Raw genomic sequence first — 26732 nt, 5'->3', positions numbered from 1 at the left:
GCTTTCTGGATTTTCAGTGACCCATCTTTGGTCTGCCTGACCAGTGACATTTTCATGGACTTTTATATTTTACAGAACGCAGGAGGATGAGTGTCTCCGGCTGTGCGCACAGAATCACTCAGCGGTTACACGGCACCCGTGTCCTTGGCAGGGACAGGGCCCATCTGGGATGTTCCTGGGCATCATCCTTATGTGTCCCTGACCTCCTTACAGCCCCACCATGGCTATCTCTTGTGGGGCCTCAGGTCCCCCCAGGCCAGGAACACAGAGCGCCCAGAAGTCTGAAAGAACTCCCAGCAGGACGTGGCCTTGCACATGCGCCTAGCATGCAGCTGCCCTGCACTGAGGCACCCGTTCCCACGAGGGACGAGCAGGCCACGGGCCAAGCGCTGAGGACAGTGCCCAGCATGAGGGGTGCTGGGAATGCTCGCGCACTTGTGTGCACACGCTGCTGCTGTTAACGTGGTACCAAGGAGGAAAAGTAATTTATTCCAAGTCTTCATGTGTTGTCCAAATTCCCACAAGGGAATCAAGGCAGATCTGCAGCTGCATCTCAGCAGCCAGAAAAAGGCAGTGTTGGGGTGCAAGGCTCCCCAGGCCCACTGACCTGAGCTCAGCCAGCTGAGCTCTAGCCTGGACTCTCCCAGCCTCCTGAGTCCAGCCTCCTGCGTCCCAGGGTGGCCCTCCAAGTGGGCGATGGGCTTCCATCTTTTGCATCTACAGCCCTGAAGAATGCCAGTCACTGTCCACACAACTGTTTATTGAAAGGCCGTGTTTGTGATCTCACATCCTGGCCGAGGTCAGCTCCTCTGCACTACCACCCAGCGCCGTAGCCTGTCACTCTTGGGTCATGTGCACTGCCATCTTACGGACCAACGAGGACTCCCTTCTTCCCAGACCGCGCTGGCTGGGGCATACATCACACAGAGGCCTCCACCAAGTTGGTCAGGGAGACTCAGAGCCCGGTGCACGGCTCTGCACATCTGAGTGATGCAGAGTCACTAACATCCTGGAAGATGTATGTTAAAAAATAAAACCTAAGGCCTTATTTCTATTCTTAGGAATTCATGTCAATTAATAGATTTGTGGGGTAAAAATACTTTAAAGTCTGTCTCACATGCTCCCTGTTTGCTCCCTGCTCGTATCATCAATGATCTGTTTTAGTTTTTAAACACATTGGCTGTTGCTTAAATCCATAGCCTGTCTGTGCCTCTGTCCGGGCTCTCGCCCCCTGGTTCTCACAGGCCTCGAAGTTCTGCTGGGAGCTTGGGGTCCCCATGCATCTACCCAGTCTTCAAGCTGGTTTCAGAGTGGAACTGGCTGGAGCCTGTCAGCCACCCAGGGAGCTGCCAGGCCGAGCCCATGCTGCAGATACAGAGTTGGGCCGTCTGCCCGTGAGAGGCCCAGTGCGGGCATCCAAACTCCCAGGAGGAACAGTCTCCTTTGTTTTGTTTGGTGAGGGGAGCAGGCACCCCTTCTCCCATCCGTCCACAAAGCAATGACTTTAAGGGCACTGTGGGTGGGAGGGATCCCACTCCTGTGCTCTGTGGCCTCAATCATCTCAGCAGAGGGTGACGCTAGGCTCCCGGGTCAGGGTAGGCAGCCCCCGCTCAGCCCACCCTGCATAGCTGCTGCTTCCCTGGCACAGCCCTGTCCACTGGCAGCCACAAGGGCAGCCCTGCGTAGCTGCAGCAGAGCCACCTCACCAGATCTAACACCGACCCTCGTAGGAAGTGCTTGCCTAGCAGGTTTAGCTCCTTAGCCCAAAGCGCACTGGTGAAGCCCTCGATGGGCTGTCCAGACTCTCTGTGAATGTCTTCTGCCGGAGCGAGGCTTTGGGCCTTGGACAGACCAGGGACAGGGGCTGGCAGGGGCTTCTGGCCACCACAGGAGGGGACTCTGACTGTCCATCCTGGGGCAGACCCCTCCCTCCTGGTGATGTCCTCCCTGGTCCCAGAGCGCCTGCACCCAGGACTTGCTTCCAATCTCAGCGAGAAGCAGGGTCAGTGTGTGGTCCTCCATGGCCAGGATGGGACCTGGCCTTGACAAGACAGAGCCCATGACACAGCGTTGGTCACAGAGCAGCAGAGGCATCACGGGTAAGAAGGAAAAGAGCCACTGTGTGTGCCCAGGCTTGGCCTTGGTGCCCTACACAAGCTGGACCCTGTGCTGTCCATGCCTCCTCCTCCAGGAAGCCACGGGGCTGCTGTGCAATACCTGGCCCGTCTTCCTGTGTGCTGGCCCATGGCCCTCCCACAGCTTAGTGTCCCCTAGGGTCCTCAGCTGCCCAGGGGCTTGACCTCTGACCCACCCCTAGCACCTAGGCTGGGATGAGGGTGGCACCACAGGTTCTCAACTGGTGACAGACAGGAGCAGCTCATACTCATAGGCCTGCCTGTTGAGGCTCTAGGACAGCATCACCCAGGTGGCCTGGAGGGAGTGCGAGAGCGAGGGCAGTGACACTGCACACAGCCTGTCCACAGGCCTCAAGTCCACACCACTGGTGGTCCCTGCTGTGGGCAAGGAGACCCATGCGTGGTGGAGCTAGGGTCCCTAGGGCTCTGTGCAGGGTGCAGAGGCAACACCACTCCCCGCTCAGGCACTTCTTTGCCAGAAGGCTGTGGGGTTACCTTTGTGCTAGAGGTGAGTCTCTCGAGGGAAGAGAAACAAGGACCACTACACAGGTGTCCCAGGAAGGAGGGTAGAAAGCCACACAGTGGCCACGGGAAGGACAGTATTGTGGGGCCCACTTCTGGACACGAGCAGGCCAGAGTCTCCACATCCCAGGAGCTAGTCCAGGGCCACATAACCAGGGAAGACCGAGGGACATGGAGGATACAGATGGCCACGGCTCCGGGAGCCACTCGGGCTCAGGTCGCTCTGGGACCCGGCACATGCATGTGTGCGTGTGACAGTGAGAGGGGATAGAGGAGGGGGATACAACACCCACTGGACGCCTGTCCACGCTCAGAGGAGTCGATGATGCCCCCTTCCTGCTCTCCTCACTCGGTGACACAGAGGGCTGCGGGGGACGCTGGCCGAGGCCACTCACCCTGTTAAAGCGCTTGGCTTGGAAGAGGTGGCCGTTGGCGCGGTATAGCTTCCTCCATCTTCTGGCCCCGCGGCGGTAGATGGATTCTACGGAGGACACGAGAGATGTGTAAAGCCACAGCAGGGTGCCTGCACCCAAGCTGCACTCGTGCCGGCCAGCGGTCCCTCCTCACGTGCCTGTCATGCTACTGGCCGCCCAGGTGAGGAGCACTGGGCTCAGAGACCGGCTGGACAGAGGCGGGGTGACAGGACATGGCTGTGGGGCAGGCGGGGCAGGCGGGGCCCCCTGAGGATGGCCGCCCGCCCAGCTCCAATGCCGTGCCGCTGACCCGCTGGGACTGGCAGGTTTGCCTGCCCATCCTCCTGCTCTCTGGGCAGCCCCATGAACACCGGGCTCTTTTCCCCGCAGAGGGGAACAGTTCAAAGCAGCTGGTATTGACAGAGCTCTTTGCCAGGAGCCAGTGGGCGCCACGGTGCCAGCCTACGGCGCTGGTCCCGGCATCTGGCCCCAGCCAATCCCGGCAGAGGCGAAGCCAGGACCGACGACACCATCCCATGGCATACAATCAACAGCTCACCCTGGCGGGGAGAACACGGCTTACTAAAGTGCCGGAGGAAAAGCAGAGCAGACCCACTTGCCTCTGCTTCCCGCGCTGCTGACCAAGCACTCTGAGACGTTTGGACCCGGAAACAAAACCTTCAGAAACACAACGCACAATGGGGAGCTTTGTGCTTTTATAAAATTCTCTAGCAAAAGCAACTTTCATGAGGCCAGTGAAAGTGCCATGGATGCACTAAAGTGGAAATTGTAACGCAATGTTTTTAAAACAAGCAAATGAGCAGCTCTGGCTAGAAACGGGCGAAATCAGTCATAGGGGCTGTAAAAACTACTTCTCTCCCTCAAAGCAGGAGGTTCAATGAGAGCCAAGAAGTTGGGTTCCTCTGGGAGTGGGGGACACAGGCCCATAGCCAGGCTGCTCAGCTGCCCAGCCTGGGGGCACTACACATGGATTCCAAGGTCCCCAAACCGTAGCCAGAGATTAGCAGCGGCTGAGTGTCGCCTGGTAATGGCTGAAGGTTTTGCCCAGGTGAGGGAAAAGCCCAGGCCAGAGGTAGCAGTGCCCGGCCCACCTGCCCGTAGCTCTGTGGCCCCACAAGGACAGCTTAGGGATGCCTGGGCCAGAGGAGGCCTCTGCCGCACATCCTCTCCATGGTGTCTGTGTCCCTTCATCCCAAAGGACAGCGTGTGGAGTGACTGGGACACTGGGACAAAGGTGTGACACTGAGGGCTAAGACAGACAGAACCCACACCACTGCTGCACTGCTCAACGTGCCAAGTTCAAGTCTCCAGAGCTAAGGAGGTTTGGAGGCCACGGCCTGGCAGGGAGCCCGGAGGGCCACAGGTAGGGCTCCCGGATCTTACAGGGAGCCCAGCCTGCGAGTAGCCTGCTTCTGGAGCTGGCCCAAGGGGGAGAATATGAGGCTGAGGGCAGGCAAGGGCTTGGGGGCAGGGGTGCTGAGCAGCACAGTCCTTGCTTCAGGGACGAGTAGAAGACGTTGTCCCCAGCGCCTGTGCATGGCTCCCTCCTCTCTGCCTCCAGGCTCCCAGCTCCTGATGTTCCAGACGCCCAGGCTGTGGACCTCACCAAGCAGCCTGGATGACAGCACGCCTGACACTGCACAGCCTGGGCCTCCCTGGAAGTAAGGATTTAAGGGAGCAGAAAGGTGCCAACATCATCTTCTTTTAGAAAATCATCTCAGAAAGAAGCTGCTTCCCCACTCCTAGGAAAGGATCGTAAGGTGGACAGGAAGCCCTGGCAAGCAAAAGCAGGGATCCCAAGTCCAAGGTGACCGCATTCGAGCACATGGGGCCGGGGGCACCCTGGAGTGGAGACTCACTGTGGCCTGCTCAAAGTGACCGGGCCTGCATGGCACAAAGGTTCAGCAACTCAGGATGCTGAGCACGCCTGTACACCACAAGGAAGAAGTAATGGGAAAGTGGACCAAATCTCTGAGCTCAGAGGTTCTGCCAGATGTTTCAGTGAGAGTGAGACAAACAGGAAAGCTGGGCCTCTGGGGACAGGGAGCCCCATCTAATCACCCCATCTAATTAGTTCATCCTCACAGGATGGACTCCGAGGCTCCACTGCCACCCAACTGGCCACTTTTGCAAGGCAAAGCTCTCTCAGGCACCCTGGCAAGCTCTGGCACGTGGGGCTTCCCACCTCCCTGCCCCAGGTTGGACTATGGGGAAGATGTGGTGGAGCCCCTGGCAGCGGGTGCCCTGGTGTCCCTACCATGCGAGGCGTCACAGTGACAGCAGTGCCCTGCGTCTCCTCCTGGACACCACTGAGTTCAGGGTCTGCAGGGCTCTGGCCTCACTGATGCCTCCTGTGTCTGCACAGCTTGTGGTGCTCGCCTGGGACCAACCCGGGTCTGCAGCGACAGCAGGCACGGCGGGGGGGGGGGGGGGCCTCTCACCTCATGACCTCCACGCCACCTTCCAACCTCACATCTCCTGGCTCCCCTGGGCTGGGCAGCCCCCAAACAGAGCTGTCCTCAAGGACTCCATGGGCCCCAGGGGATTTTCAGGTGTCTGCCTGGTTCAGCCTAATTCCCCCAGGATCAAGCAGGGACGTCCCCTCCTTGCTTCTGAATTGGACCAGTACTTAGATCTCCATGACGTAGGTACGCCCGTGTCTGTAATCCCAGCACTCCGGAGGCCAAGGCAGGAAAACTGATGCAAATTCAAGGCCACTCTGGGCTATGTGTCAACACCCTGTGTCAAAAACCCAAAACAAAAAACAAAACAACTCCATCCATCTGAGAAAACCTGGCTGTCTACCAGGGCTGCAAACCTGCAAACCACATGATTTGCTGGAAGCATCACTGAGTGCCTTGGGGTCCTCTGGGCCTGGGGCTCAGGACACTGGGACAAGCAGGCCCCAAGTGTCGCCCTGGGCTGAGGGTCCTTCCTGGCCCCATCCTGTGCAGGCCGCCATGCCTGCAGGGCCTGGGTGTGGCCTGGAAAGCAACAGCCTGAGCAGGAGGGGTGTGGGGCACCTCCAGGGATGGCCCAGGCCCACACGGAGGCCCATGGGAGGCTGCTTGTCTGTGTGGTCACCTGTCCCTCTCGGTGGAGGCACACATGCTGGAGAACAGACTCAGAAGCTTTGCGTGGCGGTGCACGGTGACAATACTAGCACTGTAGGAGGCTGAGGCTAGAGAACTGCAAGTCTGAGTCCAGCCTGGACCACTCAAGTTTTTTGTTTGTTTGCTTGTTTTTGGTACCTGATATCAAACTCATGACCTTGTACTGCCAGGCAAGCACTTAGGCCACTGAGCTGAATTCCCAGCCCTGGCCACTTAACAAATAAGTAAAACCCTACGTCAAAATTAATTCAGGAAATGAGCTGGAGACGCAGCTCAGCACAAAGGCTTGGGGTCCAATCCCCAACTCCTCCTCTTCTCCCTATAGGAAGAAAACAGTCAAGAGGCAAGGTGGCCTGGTGAGAGGGTCTGGGCACCAGCCATAGTGGAAAGGGCATCGGGGGTCAGGCCCTCCCTCCCAGTGCATCTCGAGGCTGGGCTCTGGGGCCACGTGGCTGCCAAGGATGTGGCCTGCTACCTCCTGGTGCCTGAGTGGGGAGCAAGTCATGGGGGGTGCGTGGGCCGCTTCTTTCTCTCGCAGCCTTAGCTCTGACAACCTCGGCACTCTGTGCTTGCCTTTGAGATTCTATAATTAGGCTGCTTGCAGAGATTTTAACAAGCTCCATTTCCATGGCAATCTAGCATCATGAACATTCTGACAAGGCAGAAAGAAAAAACACATTTAAAAAAGCCAAGCTCCAAGCAACAGGCTGTGAAACCAGCCAACACCATCCCCCTGCGGGCGGAGAAGCGTGGGCTGTGCGGAGCTCCAGCAGGGGCCAGGGGCCCTGGGGGCTGCCTCGTCTCCCCACATGGCCTGCCGCACCCTGAGATGGGCTCAGGCCCTGCAGTGTCCAGGATGGTGGGGCTGCTGTCCAGGCCAGTGACCAGAGGACAAGGAATCAGGAGGCACCCCCCCGGCCATCAGCCCTACAGAGCTGCCCCTCTGTGTATGGTGCCGATCCCTATGCTGCACCAGGAGGCCCTGCCCGCCTGACCTCCTCTCCAGGACACCCAGTGCCGGGTTCCACATGGACTGGTCCAAGGCAGATACACGACACGGGACAGCATGGTCCAAGGCAGACACATGCCATGGGAATGTGTGTGCCTGGAGCTGGAATGCCCCAGGACAGTCGGTGTCCATGTCTGCATGCAGGAACCTGGCAGAGGGTGGTGTGGAGCCCAATCGGGGGTATCCTTGGTGTCAGGTCCCCAGGCTCATGTACACCGTGTTCAGGCTCCCTGCTGTCACTGACCATTGGCCACCACCTGACCTCTGGGCCAGGAAGTGGTTGCAGCTGGTTCCACCTGGCGAGCCAAGGGTGCACAGGGCAACCAGGCCTTCAACAATGGGTGTTCAACCACACCAGGGGACGACAGGTATGTATACAGAGATGGTTTATTCCTCTGCGCTGTGAGGCCAAGCGGCCAGGGGACACCGTGCAGGGTGGGGCAGCACCAGCCAGCACAGCAGGCAGGAAGGTGTGAGTAGGGCACAAGTGAGAGAGGTCAGCTCAAGGCGGGGGAGGCTGAGATGGAGCCCCACCAGGGCTTTCCCCTTGCAACCTACAGCTCCAGTGTCCCACTCCTGGCCACTGACCAGCTTCCTGGCTGAAAATCTGACTCAGCCATGCCACTGTGAGAGGTGAGCAGAGGCAGCCTGGACCTTGGCTGCATGAAGCCATGGCTTGGACCGGATAACAGCCGTGAGGAATTGGAGCTGTTTTGGGGATGGTGGCCACAGCCTGGGCTCCACACAGGCTCCCACTCTTCTCCATAGTGGCGCTGTGCCCAGGGACTGTCCTGATGCAACCGCAAGGCCAAGATGAGGGGACACTCGCCAGGAATGTGGCCGGGCCGTGGCCAGCCCACGCCCTCCCTGCACATCCTGAGGGGCAGGGACAGGCGCAGCTCTGGGCCCATGGGGCCGACGGAGCACACAGGAGACCAGGGGCTGCAGCCCAAGGGTGAGGAGCAGGAGGAACCAGCAGTGCTGCAGGAAGGGCAGCAGCCTCAGGAGCCGACAGTTACAGCCTCAGGTGGGTGCCAGACGGTGCGGTGAGGAGGGAAGCCACACAGGGGCAGGCAGACCAGGGACTCCCCGCCCACCCCGGGTAGCACACAGGGCAGTCCTGGCCCGGCTACGGGGCTGCACTGACTGGAGAGGTGTTACCCGGCAGGGTCATGGCCCCACAGTCATGTGACCCAGGTGTCTCATCAGGCTGAGTGGGTGGGCACGGCGGCATCAGCATCAGCCCCAGGAGTCCCTGCACATCTCCTCCAGGCTCCACCCATCTCTGGCCCCTTGTGCACCCTCTCCAGCCTGCATGGGGTCCCCAAGACCTGGCAGCATCCCTGAGAGAATCGCTGCAGGGAGCAGATTCTCAGATGTGCAGTAGCAAGGACATCGAGGGGGGACAGCTGCACTGGAGTGGACAGGCTGGTGGGCCAGGAGGCAGGTAGCCAGGTCACATGGGACCCCTGCTGGACAGTGGCACCACTGCAGGGTCTCTAGGGTCCTGGAAGGACAGGACTTCTCCCTAGGAGCCAGGCAGGCACCTCAGGGTGCAGCCCAAGGGCGACTTTCTAAAAGGAAAATGCTCTGGGCTCTGGGAGAGAAGCTGTGGCTAGGCCTCGTGAGGACCCAGGCTTGTTCTGTGACCTCAGGCAGCATGGGGCGGGTGGGCCAGGGCCACGGAGGCGGGGTGGGCACCGGTCCCCAGGGGGCCCAGACCCACCCTGCTGAGAGCTGGAGGCTTTCCCACAGCTCAGTCCCCAAAGCTGTAACTCCAGGGATAAAGCTGGGTGGGAGTGGCCGAGGCTGATGGGCATCTCAGCGTCTCCACAGAAAACGGGTGCCACTTCCAGGTGACCCCGCTGTCTGCTGGCCAGGCCTCCATGACACGCACAACCCTGGGAGCCCTGCACTGCTCACTGCTCAGCTCCAGCCACCCAAAGTCCAGGCAGGGGCGCCCCCACACCCCAAGCAAGCCTGAGGGTTCAACCACACCAGGATCTGAGAAGCTGAAAACCTGCTGGGAAGCTGTGCTGCCAATGCCCAGCCGCACCCTGCCCACCCGCCTAAGTGGCACCCATGCCTGCGCCAGGTACCCCAAGGCATTGCAGAGGCGAGGGAGGACCTGCGCACCTGGCGGGCACTCCGCAGATTAAACCCAGTTCCTGCCGACCATCTTTTCAGCGCCTGGCAAGCCTGTCCAGTCACTACTGTGTCATAAGCCAGGGACGGCACAAAGGCGCCCCACCGTGGGCAGGCAGAGTGACCAACCTCCATGGGCCGCATCACCCCGGAAGGCAATGACCCGGGAGAGGGAGAAGGAGAAGCCTTGGTGCTGGACATGGTCAGCACCTCTGTCTCAGCCACGGACACAGCCCAGGGGCCGGCAAGAGGAAAGCGAGGGAGAGCCCCACTCACCTGACTGACACACGCCAGACGCCAGCCCCCGGGACGCAGGGCCGGCCGTCCCAGCAGCCCAGGCAACGGGCACAGCTGGACCGCCACAAACCCCAAAGCGGGGCTGGGATGCATGGACGATCCCCCGCACATACTATCATTAAGTTAAAAAATACAAAGTGAAGCAGATAACTGAGTCCGGCCCAAATGTTTGGAGACTAAATAATATAAATCTCCACAGGAAGGAACTAATAACGAGGACAGATTGCAAACTTGGGGAAGACAGCCAAAGTTACGCTTAGAGGAAAAATTAAGACACAATAGAAAGGAAGAAAGCCTGGACACTTAATGACTCAAGCAACGATCTTTACAAACAACAACAAAAACAACGAAGACTGGATGACAGGTACAGAGGTGCACGTCTGTGATCCCAGTTACTTGGGAGGCTGAGGCAAGAGGATGGCAAATTTGAGGCCAGCATGGGCAACTTATCAAGACCCTGTCTCAGAAAACACGGGAGATGTGAGGACGCAGGTCAGAGAGGGCCCCTGAGCCGATCCCCAGTACCACAAGAGGAGGAGGAGGAAGAAGAGGAAGAGGAGGAGGAAGAGGAAGAAGAGGAGGAGGAGAGACTGAAGCAGGTATTGATGAAATAGGAACAAACACAAGTCAGAGGACAACAAGAACAGCACTCAGGAGGCTGAGACAGGAGCATCACAGTGAGTTGGTGGCCAGCCTTGGCTACATAGGGAGACCTTGCCTCAGACAAAAACAAAACAAAGTCCTTGAAAACAACAGTAATTAAAGGTAACAAAAGTAACAAAAGCAGCAAAGCAAAATCTAAATAATTCATTTTAAAATCAAACATTGTTCTCTTTGTTTTTGAGACAGTCTCACTATGCAGTACAAAGTGAGCTTGACCTCACTATGTAGCCCACGTTGGCTTCAAACTCACAGCAACCCTCCTGCCTCAGCCTCTCTAGTGCTGGCTTTGCAGATGTGTACCCCCACACCTGGTCCTTACAGTTGAACCTATAGTAAAGGAAGTCCCAGGTTGTACGACTTTATTGCTGAAGTCTTCCAAGAAGATTACTACACTAGAACAGTATGAGCCTTCCATAAAGTCTCCCTGCGTTTCTTTAAGCTCTGTTAACTTCATAAGGCCTGCAGAGTTTGATGGAGAGCTCTTCGTGACAGTCTTCCAAAAAGAACATTGATGGTCAATCTTTTTCATAAACTCAGTTGCAAAAATACTCAACTATTGAAACATTGAACCCAGCAAAGTATAACAGGGTAACATACTACGACCAGTGGAGTATACTAAAGGAATACAGACAAGTCACTCTGGCACTGGGGAGGCTGAGGCAGGAGGGTCAGGAGTTCAAGGCCAGCCTGGACCACACAGTGAGACCTTCTCCACCTGTAATTCACATGTCAACAAGTGGCAGAGAGGAGGTCCGTGAAGTCAGCAGATGAAGAACCAAGCATCTAATAAAACTCAGCACCACTCACGACAGTTTTCTAGAAGGAACAACAGATGTGACAAAGGGGATTTAAAAAAGAAAACACTGCTTGGTGACACTTTGGAAAGAAACAGCCTCCAGGCCAAAGCACAGGGGAGGCTGGGGATTTAGCTCAGCGGCATAAGCGCCTGCCTTGCAAGCAGGCAGTCGTGAGTTCGATCCCTGGTACTGATAAAAAGGAAAAAGACAAAAAACAAACAAACAAACCAAAGCACAGGGGAATGAAACTGCCCTCTGCTGGCGGGAGGCCACACAGCGGCACCATCTCCTTGACCAGGGACGCGATCAGCACTGCTGCTTCCAGAACACGACCGAGATTTTCAAGCTGGAGGACGGATTTTGTCTCTTGCTGGAACTCAACTATGAAACTAGCAAAGACCTGAAGAGGAGCCTTGGCCAAAGAGGACCAGGTGGGTACCGAGGTGACCACCCTCCACGGCCGCTCGACTCATGGAGGCTGCAGGGCGCAGGTGTGAACTGGGGTCCTCCCTGCTGAGCTCCTCGTCCTCTGCTGAGCTCCTGGGAGCTTCCAGCAATGAGTCCTGAGTGTGCCAGTGACTTCCAATGAATCCTGCACAGAATGGGCAGGGGCACACTTGCAGCTCGCCCCATGCACCTCCCACTGCAGCCTGCACGGCCACGAAGGATGGTGGGTCAGGTCTCAGTCACCACACTTGACGTGGGGGCACGGGAATCCCAGCTGGTGGGACAGGCAGACAACACTGGGCTCGCACCCGCGTCCCACAGTACAGAGCTCTCTCTCCACCTGTGGCCCCGCGTGGAGCTGAGCAACAGCCCCAGCTGCCACCAGACTGCACGGCACAGCCCTGGCAGGTGCTGGGCAGCTTCGGGCATAGCCAGGTGCCCACAGGGATGGGAAGACACAGGCGCAGTTGAAGACTTCATAATCCAAACCCCAACTGCACAGGAGCTATTACAGAGTCAACAACTGGGATCTTATCGTATTTAGAAGGTTCTGCATAGAAGGAGGAAGCGCCAACAGTGGGCAGAGAATTCAACGACTAGGGAAAAGGTTGCCAGCTGTTCCACAAAGGACTAATATCTAAATATACAAAGAACGCAAAAAATCAGACCCCCACATTTAAAGACCCAATCCCAAGTTGGATATTAGAAATGGACAGACACTTCTGAGACGAAGAAGTAGAAATAGTAAATAAATATGTGAAAATATGTTCATCATCACTGGTCATTCGAGAGATACAAATCAAAGCAATGCTGAGATTTCAGCTCAGTTCAGAAAGAACGGCTGTTATCAAGAGATTAACCAATAACCAATGCTGGAGGGGCTGTGGGGAAGAAGAAAGCTTTCTCCACTGTTGGTGGGAGTGCAGACTGGCGCAACCACTGTGGAAATCAGTGTGGAGCTAAAACTAGGATTAGAGGTTCCATTCAATCCAGCTACCCCTTCTGGATAGTTTTCCAAAAGAATTAAAAGCATCATACCACAGCGATATACGCACACTATGTTTACTGTGGCAGTTTATAACAGTTAAATCTTGGAAACAGCCCAAATGCCCATCAATCGGTGAGTCCTTAAAGAAGATGTGCATTTGTAATACAGTGGAGTACTACTCAGCCATAAAGAAGGACAGGCTGGAGACATTTCCAGCTACATGGACACATACTGAGAATATACTCTTAAGTGAAATAAATCAGACACGCAGGTGTAAACACCGATCACATTGTGTCTCTGGTGTTAGAAACCAAGAGAACCAAAATGTATTACAGATACTAGGCAATGGGAAGAAAATGTTCAAATGAGAGGGGAAATAAAAAAGGAGGTAAAAGCAAGAGAAAAGAGGAAAAAGAAAAAGATGGGCAAATGGAGGGTCCCAGGCCACAGCTCGATTCCCATAAACGCTGCAGGCCTGTCCACAGGTCCCGTCAGTGGCTCTGTGGCCCCAGCTCGAAAGCCAATCTGCTATTTGACTGTTTCTATAAATTTTTTCAAATAACGCTGATGAGGGGTTGGCGTTGGTCACGAACTTCCTGCTGGCGCTGGGCTCTCTGTTCCTGATCCAGCAGCCCGGCCTTTCGCTCTGCTCTCTCCTGCTCGGGCCCTCTGTGGCCTTCCTGCCCTGCGACTCATCCACACGTCCACAGGCAGCCCTTTGCTGCTCTTGCTGCAGGGCAGCTCCCAACCTCGGGTGGACAGCGAGGCAGGACAAGGCCTGTGGACGTCTGACACCAGGCGGAGCTACCCAGAGGGACCTGGGACAGGTGGGCGGAGCACAGCCACTGCGACAGCAGAAGCTGGCCGTGAGGGTGCAGGCTGTGCGGGGCAGGCGCGGGTCCCAACTGCAGAGCCATGCTCACACCCAGGATGTGGCCTCCTAGGGCAGCGGCGGCTCCCCTTGCCGTGCCCACCTGGGACACCAGCAGCTGCTCCCTGCCCCAGGAGCCTGCTGTCCCGCTGGCCTGGCGCCTGGCCCTTACCCCCCACTTATGCTATGGCTTCTCCTGTGCTCCGCCCCCACTGGCTGCCCTCCTCTTTCCTGCTGCACCCCAGAGCTCACAACCCAAGCCAGGTCCACCCCACACACCTCAGCCCCATGGCCTCTTCCACAATCTCCCACGATGGCCTGGCCCACCACCCACCTTCTGCCCCTGCTGCACTCTCCTGCATCGCCCAGGTGTGTGCTGTCTGCAGCTCCATCTACCCTGGAGACCCCGGTGGCCTCCACCCTGGGGATGCCCTCCAGATGACCCCCAGCCTCTGCACAGTGAGAGCTCCCAAGGGTCTCATCTCCTGGGAGCCCCAGTGTCCACCACTGTCCACTTCCTGTGTATCATTCTGTCTCCACTGTCCACTTCCTGTTCACCTGGGACAGCTCTGCTGCCCACCCAGACTGAACCATTCAGGTCTGTGTCAGCCTGTGCTCAGGGCTGGGCCCACAAGGGGCAGTGGGAATCTCTGCAGAATGACCACCTGACTGAGCTCAGGAGCAGGTGCTGCCCTCAGGGAGGTGTGGGGGATGGGGCTGTAGGCAGCTGCTGGTGGTGCCCTCCTTGCATCCTGCCCTGCAGTATAGCCCACAGCCCAGCAGAAGTCTGCAGAAGAGCAGGACCTGGGATCTGAACCACCATTCTCTGGCGGGGAGGTTTGCAGTGGGCACACAACCCACAGACACCAAGGGGCCAGAAAAGTCTGTTCTCTGTGAAGACAGAGGGAGCCTGGGGCTGCTGCCGATGCTGAGGAGTCTCCCACCAAGGACAGAGCCAATGCAGAGGATGGTGATGCCTGAGGTTGGCCCACAGGGAAATGCCTCAAGAGACACAGGCTGCCAGGTGGCTCCCTGCTGTGGGCACTTTTCAGAGACTGCTGCCTGCAAACAGCAGCTCCACTGTGTCCCTGCAGCATCCTGCAGGACCAGGCCTGGACAGCCACCTCCCTCCTCACCCCATCCCCCCGGTGTGGCTCTGGCTAGACCCTGTGAAGGTGGCAGCCTGAATGCCCTGCTCCAGGGCCTGGTCATGAGGGGGCATGAGGCACTAGGCTAGTGCCGTCTCCTGAGAGGTATCACTGCCTTTGGGGGCCCTTTCTCCTCACAGACCTGTCCTCCCACCGTGGACCCAGGGATGCTGCTGGAACCCGCAGTCCAGCCCACACCCAGTTCCCCCGACCAGCCGGGGGTTCAGAGCATGGTGGGCGATGTCATCATCATGAACACATGACTGTCAGAACTATTCTGTACTGGCGGTGCTATGGCCTCCACTGCGCAGGTTGGGAAACTGAGGCCTGAAAGATACAGAGGGACCCTGGGAAGAAGTGGACGCCTGCACCGGTCCAAACCCTGGCTTCAGCCTAGGGGAGCCAGACCATGGGAACCCGACCCTCCGACTCCCAGAACTCGGATGTCAAGCCAGCCCACCCTTGCCACCTCCCCAGGGCAAGGCCTTGGGTTCCATCTCTGGAACTGGAAAACAAAGTCTGGCCCTATAGTGCTGCCTGTTACAAGACGGACAGACAGACGGGCACCCAGACCTGCGGCGGGAGCTCACATGCATGGAAGAGGATGAGGATGAGGCCCAGGCAGGATATGCTCCGAGAGTGGACACCAACCTCAGCTCCCATCACCTGAGGCGTGCAGAACGGCCACAGGTAGGAACCACGTATAGACACCAAGCCCACAGGCCACGCGCCTCACAGTTCCACCATGACCTTCGGACAGTGCCACAGCCACAGCAGGGGACAGGTAAGAGGTCATCAGGGCTTGGGGTGGCACAGAAAGGTCCCAGGGGATGGGACAGGTCTGTGGTCACATGGGTCACACATGCAGTCAGGTGACACAAACTCCCCAAGACAGCAGTGTCGGGTTTCCACAGGGCTGTGTGTGAAGGGCAAACCTCGTCTTCCCAGGATGACACCCTGGTCTACACGGACCTCCCCCACCCCATTCACAGACCTGCCCTGTCACTGTCCTGTGTGGCCACCTACTCCAGCCCAGGTCCTGCCAGCCATCCCCAGAGCCTGGCTCCTGCCCATCCTGGACCCTCAGTGTCACTACCCAGTGCTGCCCCCACCCATCCAGCCCCCACCCAGCTCTGGGTTTGCTGCCCGTACCGCGTGCCCTCTTGGGGAAGGCCTGGCCTCTGTACCTGCCCTCTCCCAGCTGTAGGACTGAGATCCTCCACTCTGGGCCCCATGGCGGGCTGTCTCCCCACAGAGGGCCCGGTCTGCTCTACGGCTCAGTGTGCGGTCCCCCACCTCCCTGGGCACCTGGCATGACACAGTGTTGGCCCTTCCCAGGCCTAGGGAGCTTTCTTGGCCCTGAGCAAGACTCCCAGGCCTGAGGTCCAGGCAACTCCTGATGCAGCGTCCAGCCCCGACCCTGGCGGCCCCTGCGCCTGCCCTGAGGCCATCGCACTTCCATCCCGTCCACACCACTGCGCATCCCCGCTGTGCGGCGTCCACCATGTGTCTCCTGTCTGCACCCCCTGTGTGCCCATTGTCTCTACCCACACCTGCTGTGGGCCAGGGCACCGAAGCAACACCTGGGCTCTGGGTTGGGCCAGGTGGATTCCGAGCCTCCAAGTCACCAGCAGCAGCCTGAGTCCCGCATGGACAAGAACACACAGCCCAGCCACGTCCTGCAGCCCAGCTGAGCCCCAGGCTTGGGTCCCACACCTTGGAAGCCAAGGGACCAAGGGACCGTGCTACCCAGAGACAGTAAGCATGCAGCTGCCGCAGTGACCACTGCTGGAGAGGGTGAGGCCTCTAGAGTTGCCGCTAGGCCCCCAACACTGTCCTTTGGATGGGGCGCTGAAGCCCAGGGACCTGCTGTCCTGTGTCCTGTGGATCCCACGGCCAGGGCTGACAAGGAACAACCTCAGCCAATGCCACTGGCTCAGTCTCAGCAGCTGAGCGAGAAGGAACTTGACGCAAAAGTAAGCAGTACCACGAGAGCAGGAAGTTAGCAGCAGACTCCAAAGCTCCAGAGTCTTCCCCGGAGCCATCTGCAGTACCAGGGCCTTCATGTGGAGTGGCATCCCAAGCCCTGTAATTTTGATTCCTGCCATCCTCCTGCCTCAGCCTCCAGGACTGCTGGAGCTGCAGGTGTGTGGCCTGACACTGGGCTTCCCTGGAGGTTTTAACAAAGATTAGAGGAGGCCAGGGGCGAAGGGCTGCCAACTGAGTCCTGGGGCCCGGACAGCAGCAAGGGCAGTCGACACCCAGGCAGGGGACTCGGCCAGTGCCTCGGTTTGGAGTCCTTGAAGTCACGTGATGGTCAAGATGGCTTTGAGCGGAACACAGCACAGACGCTGAGTCTTCTGGAAATCACATCTCAGAGGGTTTTAAGCATGTTCTGGGGGAAGAGCCCAGTGTCACAGCAGAAAGCAGATGGGGGGACACCGGTGTCACTGCGGTGCTGGAAGTGGGAAGTACAGTGTCCCCACCCAGGGGAGGCCATCCCAGAGCGAGCGTCACCTGCAGCTCCTCTCCTAGGACACCAAGCCGCACTGATCCCGGCTGGCCAGCAGGGGGACCCCTCGAGCGCCGGTCCTTCCAAAGGGAGGGTGAGATTCCAGCCAGTCCTAACTCCCCCTCCTGCTTCCCCTGAGGGGCAGGCAAAGGCCCAGGCCTTGGGGCATAGGAAGGCCACGTGATGCTGGCAGGGGGGCGATGGAGGAGGGTGGGCAAGGAGGCAGCCTGCTGCCACACCTTCTGCCAGGCCGGGATGAGACACTGGGGCCTCCCCTCTGGGTTCACTCTGGGTGCTCCCAGTCTGGGCAGGCTGTCCACCACTGTCCAGTTACCCCGGGCCCAGCTTGCTCAGCCACCTTGCCCTGAACACAGGGCACTCTGGCTGCTGAGCCAGGGGTCTGCTGCAGGGCTCCTCACAGTGGACGCAGAGGGAAGCCAAGGAACACACTGCCCACACATCTCGGCTGTCCCCAGGCTGACACCAGCCAGGCTGACCCCCAGCCAGGCCAAGTGAGGCCACAGCCGGTGAGGATGCGGCCTTACGACACCGACACAGGAATGGGCATGGGCTTGGGGTGAGGGCTCATGGGGAGCTCAAGGCTCTGGGTTTGGTCCCTGGCACCACAAAAAATAAAAACGACTCAAAGGCAGGGTCCCAGGAAGCAGAGCAGAGTCTTGGACACCGGAGGAGGGGAGGAAGGGCAGTGGTGGGGAGGACGCAGAGGCTGGCCAGCAGCTGGCAGCCATTGAGCCAGCAGGGGACAAAGTGAGACCCCCAATGCAAAAGTGGTTGCCCCTATGGAGTCCCCGGCTGCCGCAGTCGTCCCTCTGGATATTCCTATGGGTGGCAGGTTTGGAAATAATGTTAGCAAAATCACCTCTACGCCCGCAGAACAGAGCTCACCCCTCAATCAGGGAGCTGAGCACAAGTGGGGCACGGTCAGGCGGGGGCACAAGCCCTCCTGCCAAGGCACTGCCTGCAGGGACAGAGATGGAGCTCAGGACCCTCTCTCATCAAGGGCTGAATCCTGCCCATCCTAGCAGGGACCCGTAAGACTCAGTCATTAACCTGAAACCGTTTCTAGACTTCTCTGTTCCTTGCAAGTGATGCCAGTTCACATGACAGGGACCAATGAGGTCCAGCGTAACTGGAGCAGGAAATAGGCCGTGCAGGTTTGGCCGGATTAACACCTTCCAGCCCCAGGACACAGCTCCCAGTGGCAGCAGTGGGTGACTCCACGCAGATGTTCCTCTCAGCCTCAGCCTCAGGCGCTGTCCAGCGGGGACTCTGGTCGCACCTCACATGGCCCCAACTGGCCTGCCCGGCCTGCCAAGCCTCACCTCACTGTCCCGCCAGTGTCACCTGCCCTGCCCAGCTGTCTCGCCTGGGCTCCTCGGTGGCTGTGGCTCACGTTAATTGCAAGTTGGCACCTTAAAGTACTGTGTGTGTATGGCTCCTGGACGTCTGCTGCTTGGGGGCAGGGGTGCATCAGGCTGTAACCTGGATGGTCCCTGAGTTTTAGGGAGAGTGTGACACAGGGTCACGCCATTAATCTCCGTCTCTGTCCCCACGACGCAAGTGCAGGATGCCATTGCGCCCTCGTGACAGGGATGGGAGCTTCTGCCTCACACGAGCAGCTTCAGGAGTGACGGCAACAGGCAGTTACAGAGGTCACCACGGCACACACGGGAAGGTGGCGTGGACTCATGACGTGGTCCACACACAGCGCGGGGTTGGAGGCTGAGCAGCCCTAGTCCCATGCTCCCCGGCAGATGGCACAACAAGGAGGAGCTGACTCAGCAGCCAGAGTCCCCAGGATGTCGGGGTCCCCTTGCTGACGCTGTGTCCCTACCACAACGGTCACACAGGTCATGCTCATCCACCCCTCCTCCGTCGAGGTGCCAGCCTGCACTGCCCAGGGCCCAGAGGCAGAGGCTCTAACCTCTGCTTGGAGGAGGACCTGTTGAGGTTAAATTTGGACACCTCAGGGCCACACCTTCCCAGACATCCCCAAGTGAAAATGTGGCTTTAAGGGAAGCAGGTGCCCAGTGTTGAGAAGTCACCAACCAGCCAGGTGCCGGGATGTAAGGGGCCCAGGTGAGGAGGAGGAACATGCTGCCCGGTACCCTCCCTTGTCCCGGTCACTCTGAGAGACACAAGTTCCTCTGGGCTCCAGAACCTCAGACCCAGACAGCCGTGAGCCTGGTACCCTGGACATGCAGGACAGCAGAGCCCCTGCTGCATGCTCCAGAGCCAGGTGCAGAGCCTTCCCAGTCCCAGGGCCAAGCCAAGGCTCTGACATGAGAGCTCCCGGGGACTCCCCTTCCACAGGTGGGTGAACCAGGGGTTGGAGGGTGCCCGAGGCACAGCTTGATGGCAGGAGTGGCTGCCTGGCCCTCTGGCGTGGGCTCTGTTGGTCAGGGACTATCAGGGGCCACCGCACACAGCCTGAGGCAAGCACCGAGGGACCCTCTCCTGTGGGGCGGCACAGGCCCAGCTCCACACACGCGTGGCCTCCTCAGGCTTCTCAAGCTCTCCTGAGAGCTCAGGGTGCCCAGGGGATCAGGAGTGCTGTCCACAGCTCATCTCCTGGTGCCATGGGACCCAACAAGGTGAGGATTCTGCGCAAGGTCCATTGGGGTGGTGCTCCATGCTGGGGATCCCAAGCCAGGTGGGTGGAGAGGAGCAGGCGGGCGGGGCCATGCTGTCTGTCCTCCAGAGACCCAGCTCACTGAGCTGTCAGCAGCCCTCACCCCTTGAGCCCGCGCAGCATCCTTGCTGGGGCCACCTGGCACTCAGCACAACCCACGGGCTCTCCTGCGTTGAGGCCCCAGGGTCCCCCAGGCGGCCCATCCTCACTTCCTATCATACTCGCACAAACAAGGCAGAGCCATGTTCTGCATGGGGTGGGGGCTCTGAGGCCTAGCTCTGCAGGTGGCCCAAGAGCCTCCTCCAAGCTGTGCCCTGCCTGCCCTGCTAGGTGGCCCCGGGACCCAGTCTAGCTAAGCCATTTTTAATGGCTCTTCTGAGGCTGAAGTCAAGTCATCCTAGCTGGACCTCATGATCCTGATGCCCTGGCTGCCTCCCACCCGTCAGGACCCCAACACCCTGCTCTCCTCATCTCAGGTCCCTCAGGGTGCTGGTCGCTAACGGAAAAGTAGGGCCTCTGGCTCCCTCAGATAAACCATCTTTAATGTGCCTAAGTAAATGAAGCTGGTTTTGTCCCCTTTCCAGGATAGCATCTCCAAGCCAGGTGAGGCTGGCACCCCGAGTCCTCCAGACCCCAGGGCCTCTTCCTCTGTCACACAGGACACGGACAGCAAGAGCTGCGCCTGTTCTCACCCAAGGTCCAGTTCATCGGGACCAGCTGCTGGTAGAGCTGAAACAGCCCCGCAGGGGGCCAGGGCCGGATGCAGGGAGGAACTTGTCAGCAGGGCAGCCACTCCAAGCCAGGGCCCGTGCACTAGCAAATGTGTCCAGGAGCCAGGGAGTCCTGGTTGCCATAGCTCGTTATTCCGGGGCTATGCCGAGGGAAAAGGATGGACTGGTCCACTGTCTCCGGGGGCCTTGTGAACCGCAGAGCATCCTCTGATGCACCCTCCTGCTCTACACACTCTTGTCCTTTCTTGGAGAACTTTTTGTGCTATAAAATAATTAGACTCACCAGGCATGGTGGCGCAGCCCTGTATTTCCAGCAATACAAAAGAAAATCTAGTAACAACCTGACTAAAGTGTTGGCAGACACTAAGGAGGGTAGATGGGAAGGAAAAGTCCAGGACCCATCTCCCAAATGCTGCCCACTGTCGCCCAAGGTTAGGATTTCTGCTGCCTCCTCCTGCCCACCCCCCTTTTCTTTTTTGGTCTTTTGAGGCAGGGTTTTGCTCTGTAGTTCAAGCAGGCCTTGAACTCACTTTATAGCCCAGGCTAGCCTCAAGCGCACAGCGATCCTCCTGCCTCAGCGTCCTGAATGCTGGGATCATGAACATGAGCTATCATTCCTGGCTGCATCCTCCTGCCTCTTTAATTGACAGTTCTAAAAGAGGAGATGAAGGTCAATTTGCAGGCCTGAAATGTTTCATTAAGAAGCAACAGGGGCCAGGGACATAGCTTAGCAGCACAGAGCCTGCCTGGCAAGTGTGAGACTGTGAGTTCGATTCTCGCTACCAAAAATGAGGAAAAATAAATCAGGCTCTGCAAACCTGCAGGGATAGTTAATGTAACCCAGCTACAAGATTTGCATGGAACAAAATGTGAAAATAAATAAACCAAAGGCTAAAAGCAAAAAGCAAAAACAAAGCCCACAGCAGGACCCTGGACCCAGGCTGCGGGGTCCCTCTGGGCAGAGTCCAGCCACATGGGGCCAGGGCAGGACCAGGGGCCAAGGGAGCTGTGCTGTGGACCGGTCTGAGCTCAGTGGCACCACCTGCTCAATGTGCACACAGCCCTGGATTTGAGCCCAGCGCTGAAAAAGAAAGAAAAAAAAATGGTGAGAGCTTCAGCTCTAAAGTGCAGCAGGAGCTGGACTCAGGAGCCCACGCCTAGCATTCGCATTTTGGAGGCTGAGGCAGAAGGATCACAAATTCAAGAACCACTTAACTTGAACTTTTTATTTTGTATCAGAATATAAGGGCTGGGGAAGGAGCTCAGTGAGAAAGCCTCATCACAAACAAACAAGCACACTGATCAGTAAATAAGCAGGCGGCATGGGCTCAAAGAGTTTTCAGAATCACCGGAGGAAGGAAGTGTGATGAGCCTGCCTGTCATGCCAGCACTTGGGGGGCTGAGGCAGGAGGATGACAAGCTTGAGCTAGGCCAGGCTATGTATCAAGATTTTGCCTTTGAGACAAAAAACAAAACAAAACCATTGAGGGTAGACTCTGACCACAGTGCCCGGACCACTGCTCGGGGCCTCGAGGGAGCAGGCCAAGGGGCAGGTGTCCTGGCCCAGAGGTGGTACTACTGTCAACAGCACCCAGCAGGGACGCAGGGGCTCTTCTGAGAGTGCAAGGCCACGGCCGGGCAGCACTCCGAGCCGACCTTGCTGTCCTCTCCACACACAGAAGGAGGATGCCACGGACAGGCGTAGACTCGGGCTCGGGCCTGGGAGGACAGATTCCAGCTGTGGGCAGCACACCCGCCTGCAGTGCTTCGTTACAGCAGCCCAGAGCTGCGGTCTGAACAAACTCCTCACGTCCCAGCTGGGCCTGGCTGCCAGGAGGTGCTGGGCCTTGGTAATGGGTTTAGGATGCCCAGGTCCTTACCGCACCTGACCCGGGACCTCCAGCTTCCAGAATTGAAGCAGTAAATGTCCCCTCGCATCGCCCTCTCTCTCCTTTCTTTCCACGCTGTGGACACAATCCAGGCCCCACGTACCCCAGGCAAGTGCTGCACTGCTGAGCTGCACCCTCAGCCCTCTACGCCTTGAGCTGAGGCCTCACCAAGTCACCCAGGGGGGCTTTCTCCTCTTGCTCCCTCCTCCCGAGTAGCTGGGATTACAGGCGGATGCTGTGTTGCCCGCTGGCTAGCGTGGGCAGTGTCTGTCTCCTGTGTCGGCCGTGGGAAGCTCCTGGCCCTGGAGGAGCAGGGAGAGTGCCTGAGCCAGCACCACGTGGACCCTACCTTCCAGGTGCCCGGTGTCCTTCCCCTGTGTTCACCCCGGGACAGGATTCACCGTCCCTGGGGAGCAGAGCTCCCTCCAGGAAAACCAGAGTCCAGAAACTGAGGCTGACACTGGCCTTAAGAAAACCAGAAGTCTGCCTGGTAAGCTGTGCCATTCTGGAAAGAAACGACGACTCTGGAGCAGCCTCACCTTCACCGCCTCTGCTGTTCTTACCACGGCAATGGGAGACGCAGCCACCACACTCAAGCCTCACACCTGCGTGGGCAGGCCCAGGCCCGGCGGAGACTCACGAGTGCTCCCACGCCGCGGGCTGCATCCCCATCCACACAGAGTCTGCAGCAGCCAGAGAGGCCACCCTGCCCTGCCCGGCCCGGCCACACGCAGCTTCCGCAACGTCCAAGAGCCCTCTCTGCCATCTCCAGGGCCCCAGGGGACAGAGGATTCCAGCAGGAGCCCAAGCCACATGGCCAGAGGGAACAGGCTGCTCCCCAGCCAGCTTGAGACCTCAATGCCAGCCCTGTCCAGGGCCTCATCCACACCACCGGGGGTCGTGCAGCACCCGCACACCAGTGTCCGCTGCCTTCGATGCCCAAGGTGGCCACACGCTCTCCCTGCCGCACCAACATCGCCTGTGGAACCTCCTGCACGTCTTCCCCACAGCTGCAGGTCCAGCGCTGTAGCCCTGGCCCTTACCCTCTACTTGGGATCCTCTTCCTCACTTCAGTGCCTCTGGGGCCACTGCCCCAGCAATGTACCTTCCACAGCCGTCATGTCCTCTTGTGGCTTGGACGGGGCCCCGAGCCCAGCCCACCTGCACCAGCCGCCTGGGCTGGGTTCCCCCAACTGGGGAACACAACTGGGGTTGTGCTGCTAACAGTTTTTTCAGTACTGGGAACAGAGCCTGAGGCCTTCACACTGAGCCACATCCCCAGCCCTTTCGATTTATCATTTTGAGCTAACCAGGTAGGGCTGGATGTTGCAATCTTCCTGCCTCAGCCTCCTAGAGTCCTTGCAGGCTCAGACTACCACCCTTGAATGTCCAGGCTTCTTCTGCCTGGACAGTTCTTCCTGCCTTAGTGTTGACAGTGGTTTACACCTCAGCAAATAAGAAGGAGCCAGGTGTGGTGGTGTACACCTGTGATCCCAGCATTTAGGAGGCTGAGGCAGGAGGACTGCTATGAGTTCAAGGCCAGCCTGGGCTACAAGGTGAGACCTTGTCTCAAAAATAAATAAATAAATAGAAGAAACCAGAAAGAACATGCTCTGCCCTCGCCATGAGGCACAGCCAGTCAGCCAGTCTACAATGCCAAGTCCACTCATGGGTATGTCAGAGGACAGGCAAGAGAGAGCCCAGCAGGTGAATATGTGGGTGAGAGTCCCCAGATGCCACTGTTACCAGATCTAAGAGGGGACTGAGGCAGCAGATGCAGAGATTCCGGGGGGACCCCTCAGGCATGGCACCGGCTCTTTACCCAGTGGATAAAGGTGGCACACTCGCCATGCCCTGCCCTCTGCCTGCAGGCGCCTGGCCAAGGTGGTGGCCTCTGTCCCTCCGAGCACTGGGCTTCTATGGCCGGGCCACAGGCACCTGCGTGGCACCGCTGCTCCCCAGGACTGGGCGGTTTACCCAGCCTTTCTGTTAGCGTCTACATTAAAAATGAATGCGCGTGTGAAAGGAGAACAGAGGAAAGAGGCCCTCGGAGGACGACGGTAACCGCCCCTAACACTTCTGGCTGCTTTTACAACCACTTCAGGCATGCGCATGGAGGCCCCGGTCTGCCCTGCCACTGTATCCCCAGAGGCAGCTCCAGCCTGGCCCAGCCTGGGCGTGGCGCCGTGTGGGGCATGCAGGATGATGAGCTCTGCAGCCCCAAGGGGCAGGAGAGGCCCACGTGCTGCCACAGGCCAGAACGTCCTCTCGCATGGATGCTGGGTGCTTGTGCTGGCCTGGGCACCAAGGTCAAAGCAGAGGGCACCAACCCAGGGCACCAAAACAATGATAAGATGCAGCTGGGTGAGCCTCAGGGGGCACAAAAGGGGCAGAGGGGGTTGTGGCCCTCAGCGACAAGGTGAGCAAGGCGGGAGGCATTCAGATAGACCTCACAGGTGGGGAAGGCCAAGGCTGGGCCACATAGGGAACTGCACAGTGTCCTTCCTAAGGCTGCAGACTGGGGTGCGAACCCCACTCCAACCTGGGAGCCCTGAACCCCACCCCCGCTCCCACCCCACCCCCACCGCCTCCAGGAACAGAGAAAGCTGCTATTCAGAGCTGGCTCCACTACAGCCTAACAAAGGCTGCCTTCAAATCTGGTGCCCTGGCAGCCAGCACGTGCCAGTCACCAAGCCACCGGCTGCACGCCCACCCTGGCATCCCCAGCTCAAGCCTGGGCCTCCCTGGACATAGGCACAACCGGCTCAGCTACCCCCAGGCCACTCGCTGTCCCCAGCCACCTTGAGGCCAAGCCCCTGGTCCCTGAGGCTCGTGGGGAAGGTGGCTTTGCACCCTGCTCTGCAGTGTGGCCAGTCTCAAGAACGAGGAGAGGTGTCCTTCCCACCAAGGTGCTGCTTTGGAGGACACCTCCGAGCCAGGTCTGGGCTGCTGCCCAGAGGACACTGCAGCTGGAAGACTTGCACTCAGCCCGGGTGCCTGGCCATGCTGCTGCTCTGGGTAATTCAGCACCAACCTGTCAGGGTGATGGGATGAGACGGAAATAACTGATGGAAAATGAGGCATCACCAAAAGTCCCAAGTGGAGATCTTCGGTAGGTACTCAAGCCCCGGGAACCAGCGGGCCCCTGGGACACCAGCCACGGTGCCAGCCAACATAGTGCTGGGTGACGGGCCACGGTGTGGTGGCCGGCACAGCCACCCTGTGCTCCACGCCCTCAGCCAGGGCTCCAAGCCCACGCTTGCCAGCCCTGCTCCTCACAGAGCCTCAAGGCGCAGTGGTGCACACCTGCAGTCCCCAAGATGCAAGAGGCTGAGGCAGGAAGATCAGCGAACCTGAGACCAACCTGGGCAACACGGGGACTTTGTGCCTCAAGTAAAAAGTGAACAATAAAGAGCTGAGATGTAGGTCAGTGGCAGAGAGCCCTGCATTCCTTCTCCAGCACCTCAAAAAATAAAAATAATACGAAATGAAAAGGGCTGAGGTGAGCTGAGGTGAGCTAAGTGCTCCCTGGGCTCAGTCTCCAGTAATACACATGCAAGCGCACGCACACACACTAGAGAGGACGAAAAGTGTTCTGGAGCTCTGCTGAGCAATGACACGAAAGCGGCAGTCACACTGCAAACTGCACCTGAAATGCTCTGCTGGGTTTCCTACCACAATGTAGGCACGTGGCAGACTGCGCCCCATCCCAACCCCGGCCTCCCCAGGCAGGATCCCCTCCCAAGGGCCTGACCCAGGAAACATGGCTGTGTCCCCTCCAGCTTCCTCCAAACCCAGCACAGTGAAGGGGCCGCCAGGTCCCCAACATGTGCAGAGGCCACAGATGACAGAGCAGAGGACACTCAGGCAGAGCCACGGTGCAGGACGCACGGCTCTGCTGGCTCACGGACGCTGAAAGCAAGCAGTGGGAGGTCCCCAAATGTGCAAGCAACCCCAGCATCTCACCTTGTGCTGCCAACAGGAGTGTGAAGCTGGGAAAATTCTTCTAAATGGTCAGTGAGTAAAAATTTTTAATTAACTCCATTAGAAGAAAGACTGGATTCCCCAGAGATTTCTTCATAGAGGATATTTTAAAACCATTATGCAGAAGGAGAAAAAAGTGTTTGCTGCTGGAAAACATTGGGGGAAATACAGAAATATGCTGAGAAGATCAGGTATGCTGGTCTCATTGTGGTTATTTTTCGGATTTTGTGATGTCAGTGGTATTTGTTACTTTAAATGTATGATTTTCATTTTCATTGTCAACCCAATACACATAAATATTTATAACTAATGAAAAAAGGTAGAGTAAGAAAGTAAAGCGCAGAAGAAAATACATGCTAAGCCACCTCCTATGCAATAAAAACAAAAATAAGAT

At 58.1% G+C, this 26732-nt stretch overlaps 1 protein-coding gene across 4 annotated transcripts in view; it reads right to left on the bottom strand.

The window, feature by feature from the left end:
- Prkcz (protein kinase C zeta) overlaps positions 1-26732 on the bottom strand; it is a 72106-nt gene that overhangs the window by 18365 nt on the left and 27009 nt on the right. For all 4 annotated transcript variants that reach the window (XM_003461538.4, XM_013153031.2, XM_063235333.1 and 1 more), the window contains one exon: positions 3053-3138. In XM_003461538.4, coding sequence (XP_003461586.3) covers positions 3053-3138 — 86 coding nt within the window. The remainder of the gene's footprint in view (positions 1-3052; positions 3139-26732) is intronic.

This window comes from Cavia porcellus, unplaced genomic scaffold, assembly GCF_034190915.1.
Source record: "Cavia porcellus strain 051 isolate PalLab524CR breed Dunkin Hartley unplaced genomic scaffold, mCavPor4.1 scaffold_25, whole genome shotgun sequence".
NCBI lineage: Eukaryota > Metazoa > Chordata > Mammalia > Rodentia > Caviidae > Cavia > Cavia porcellus.
This window is presented reverse-complemented; position numbering and strand designations above follow the sequence as displayed.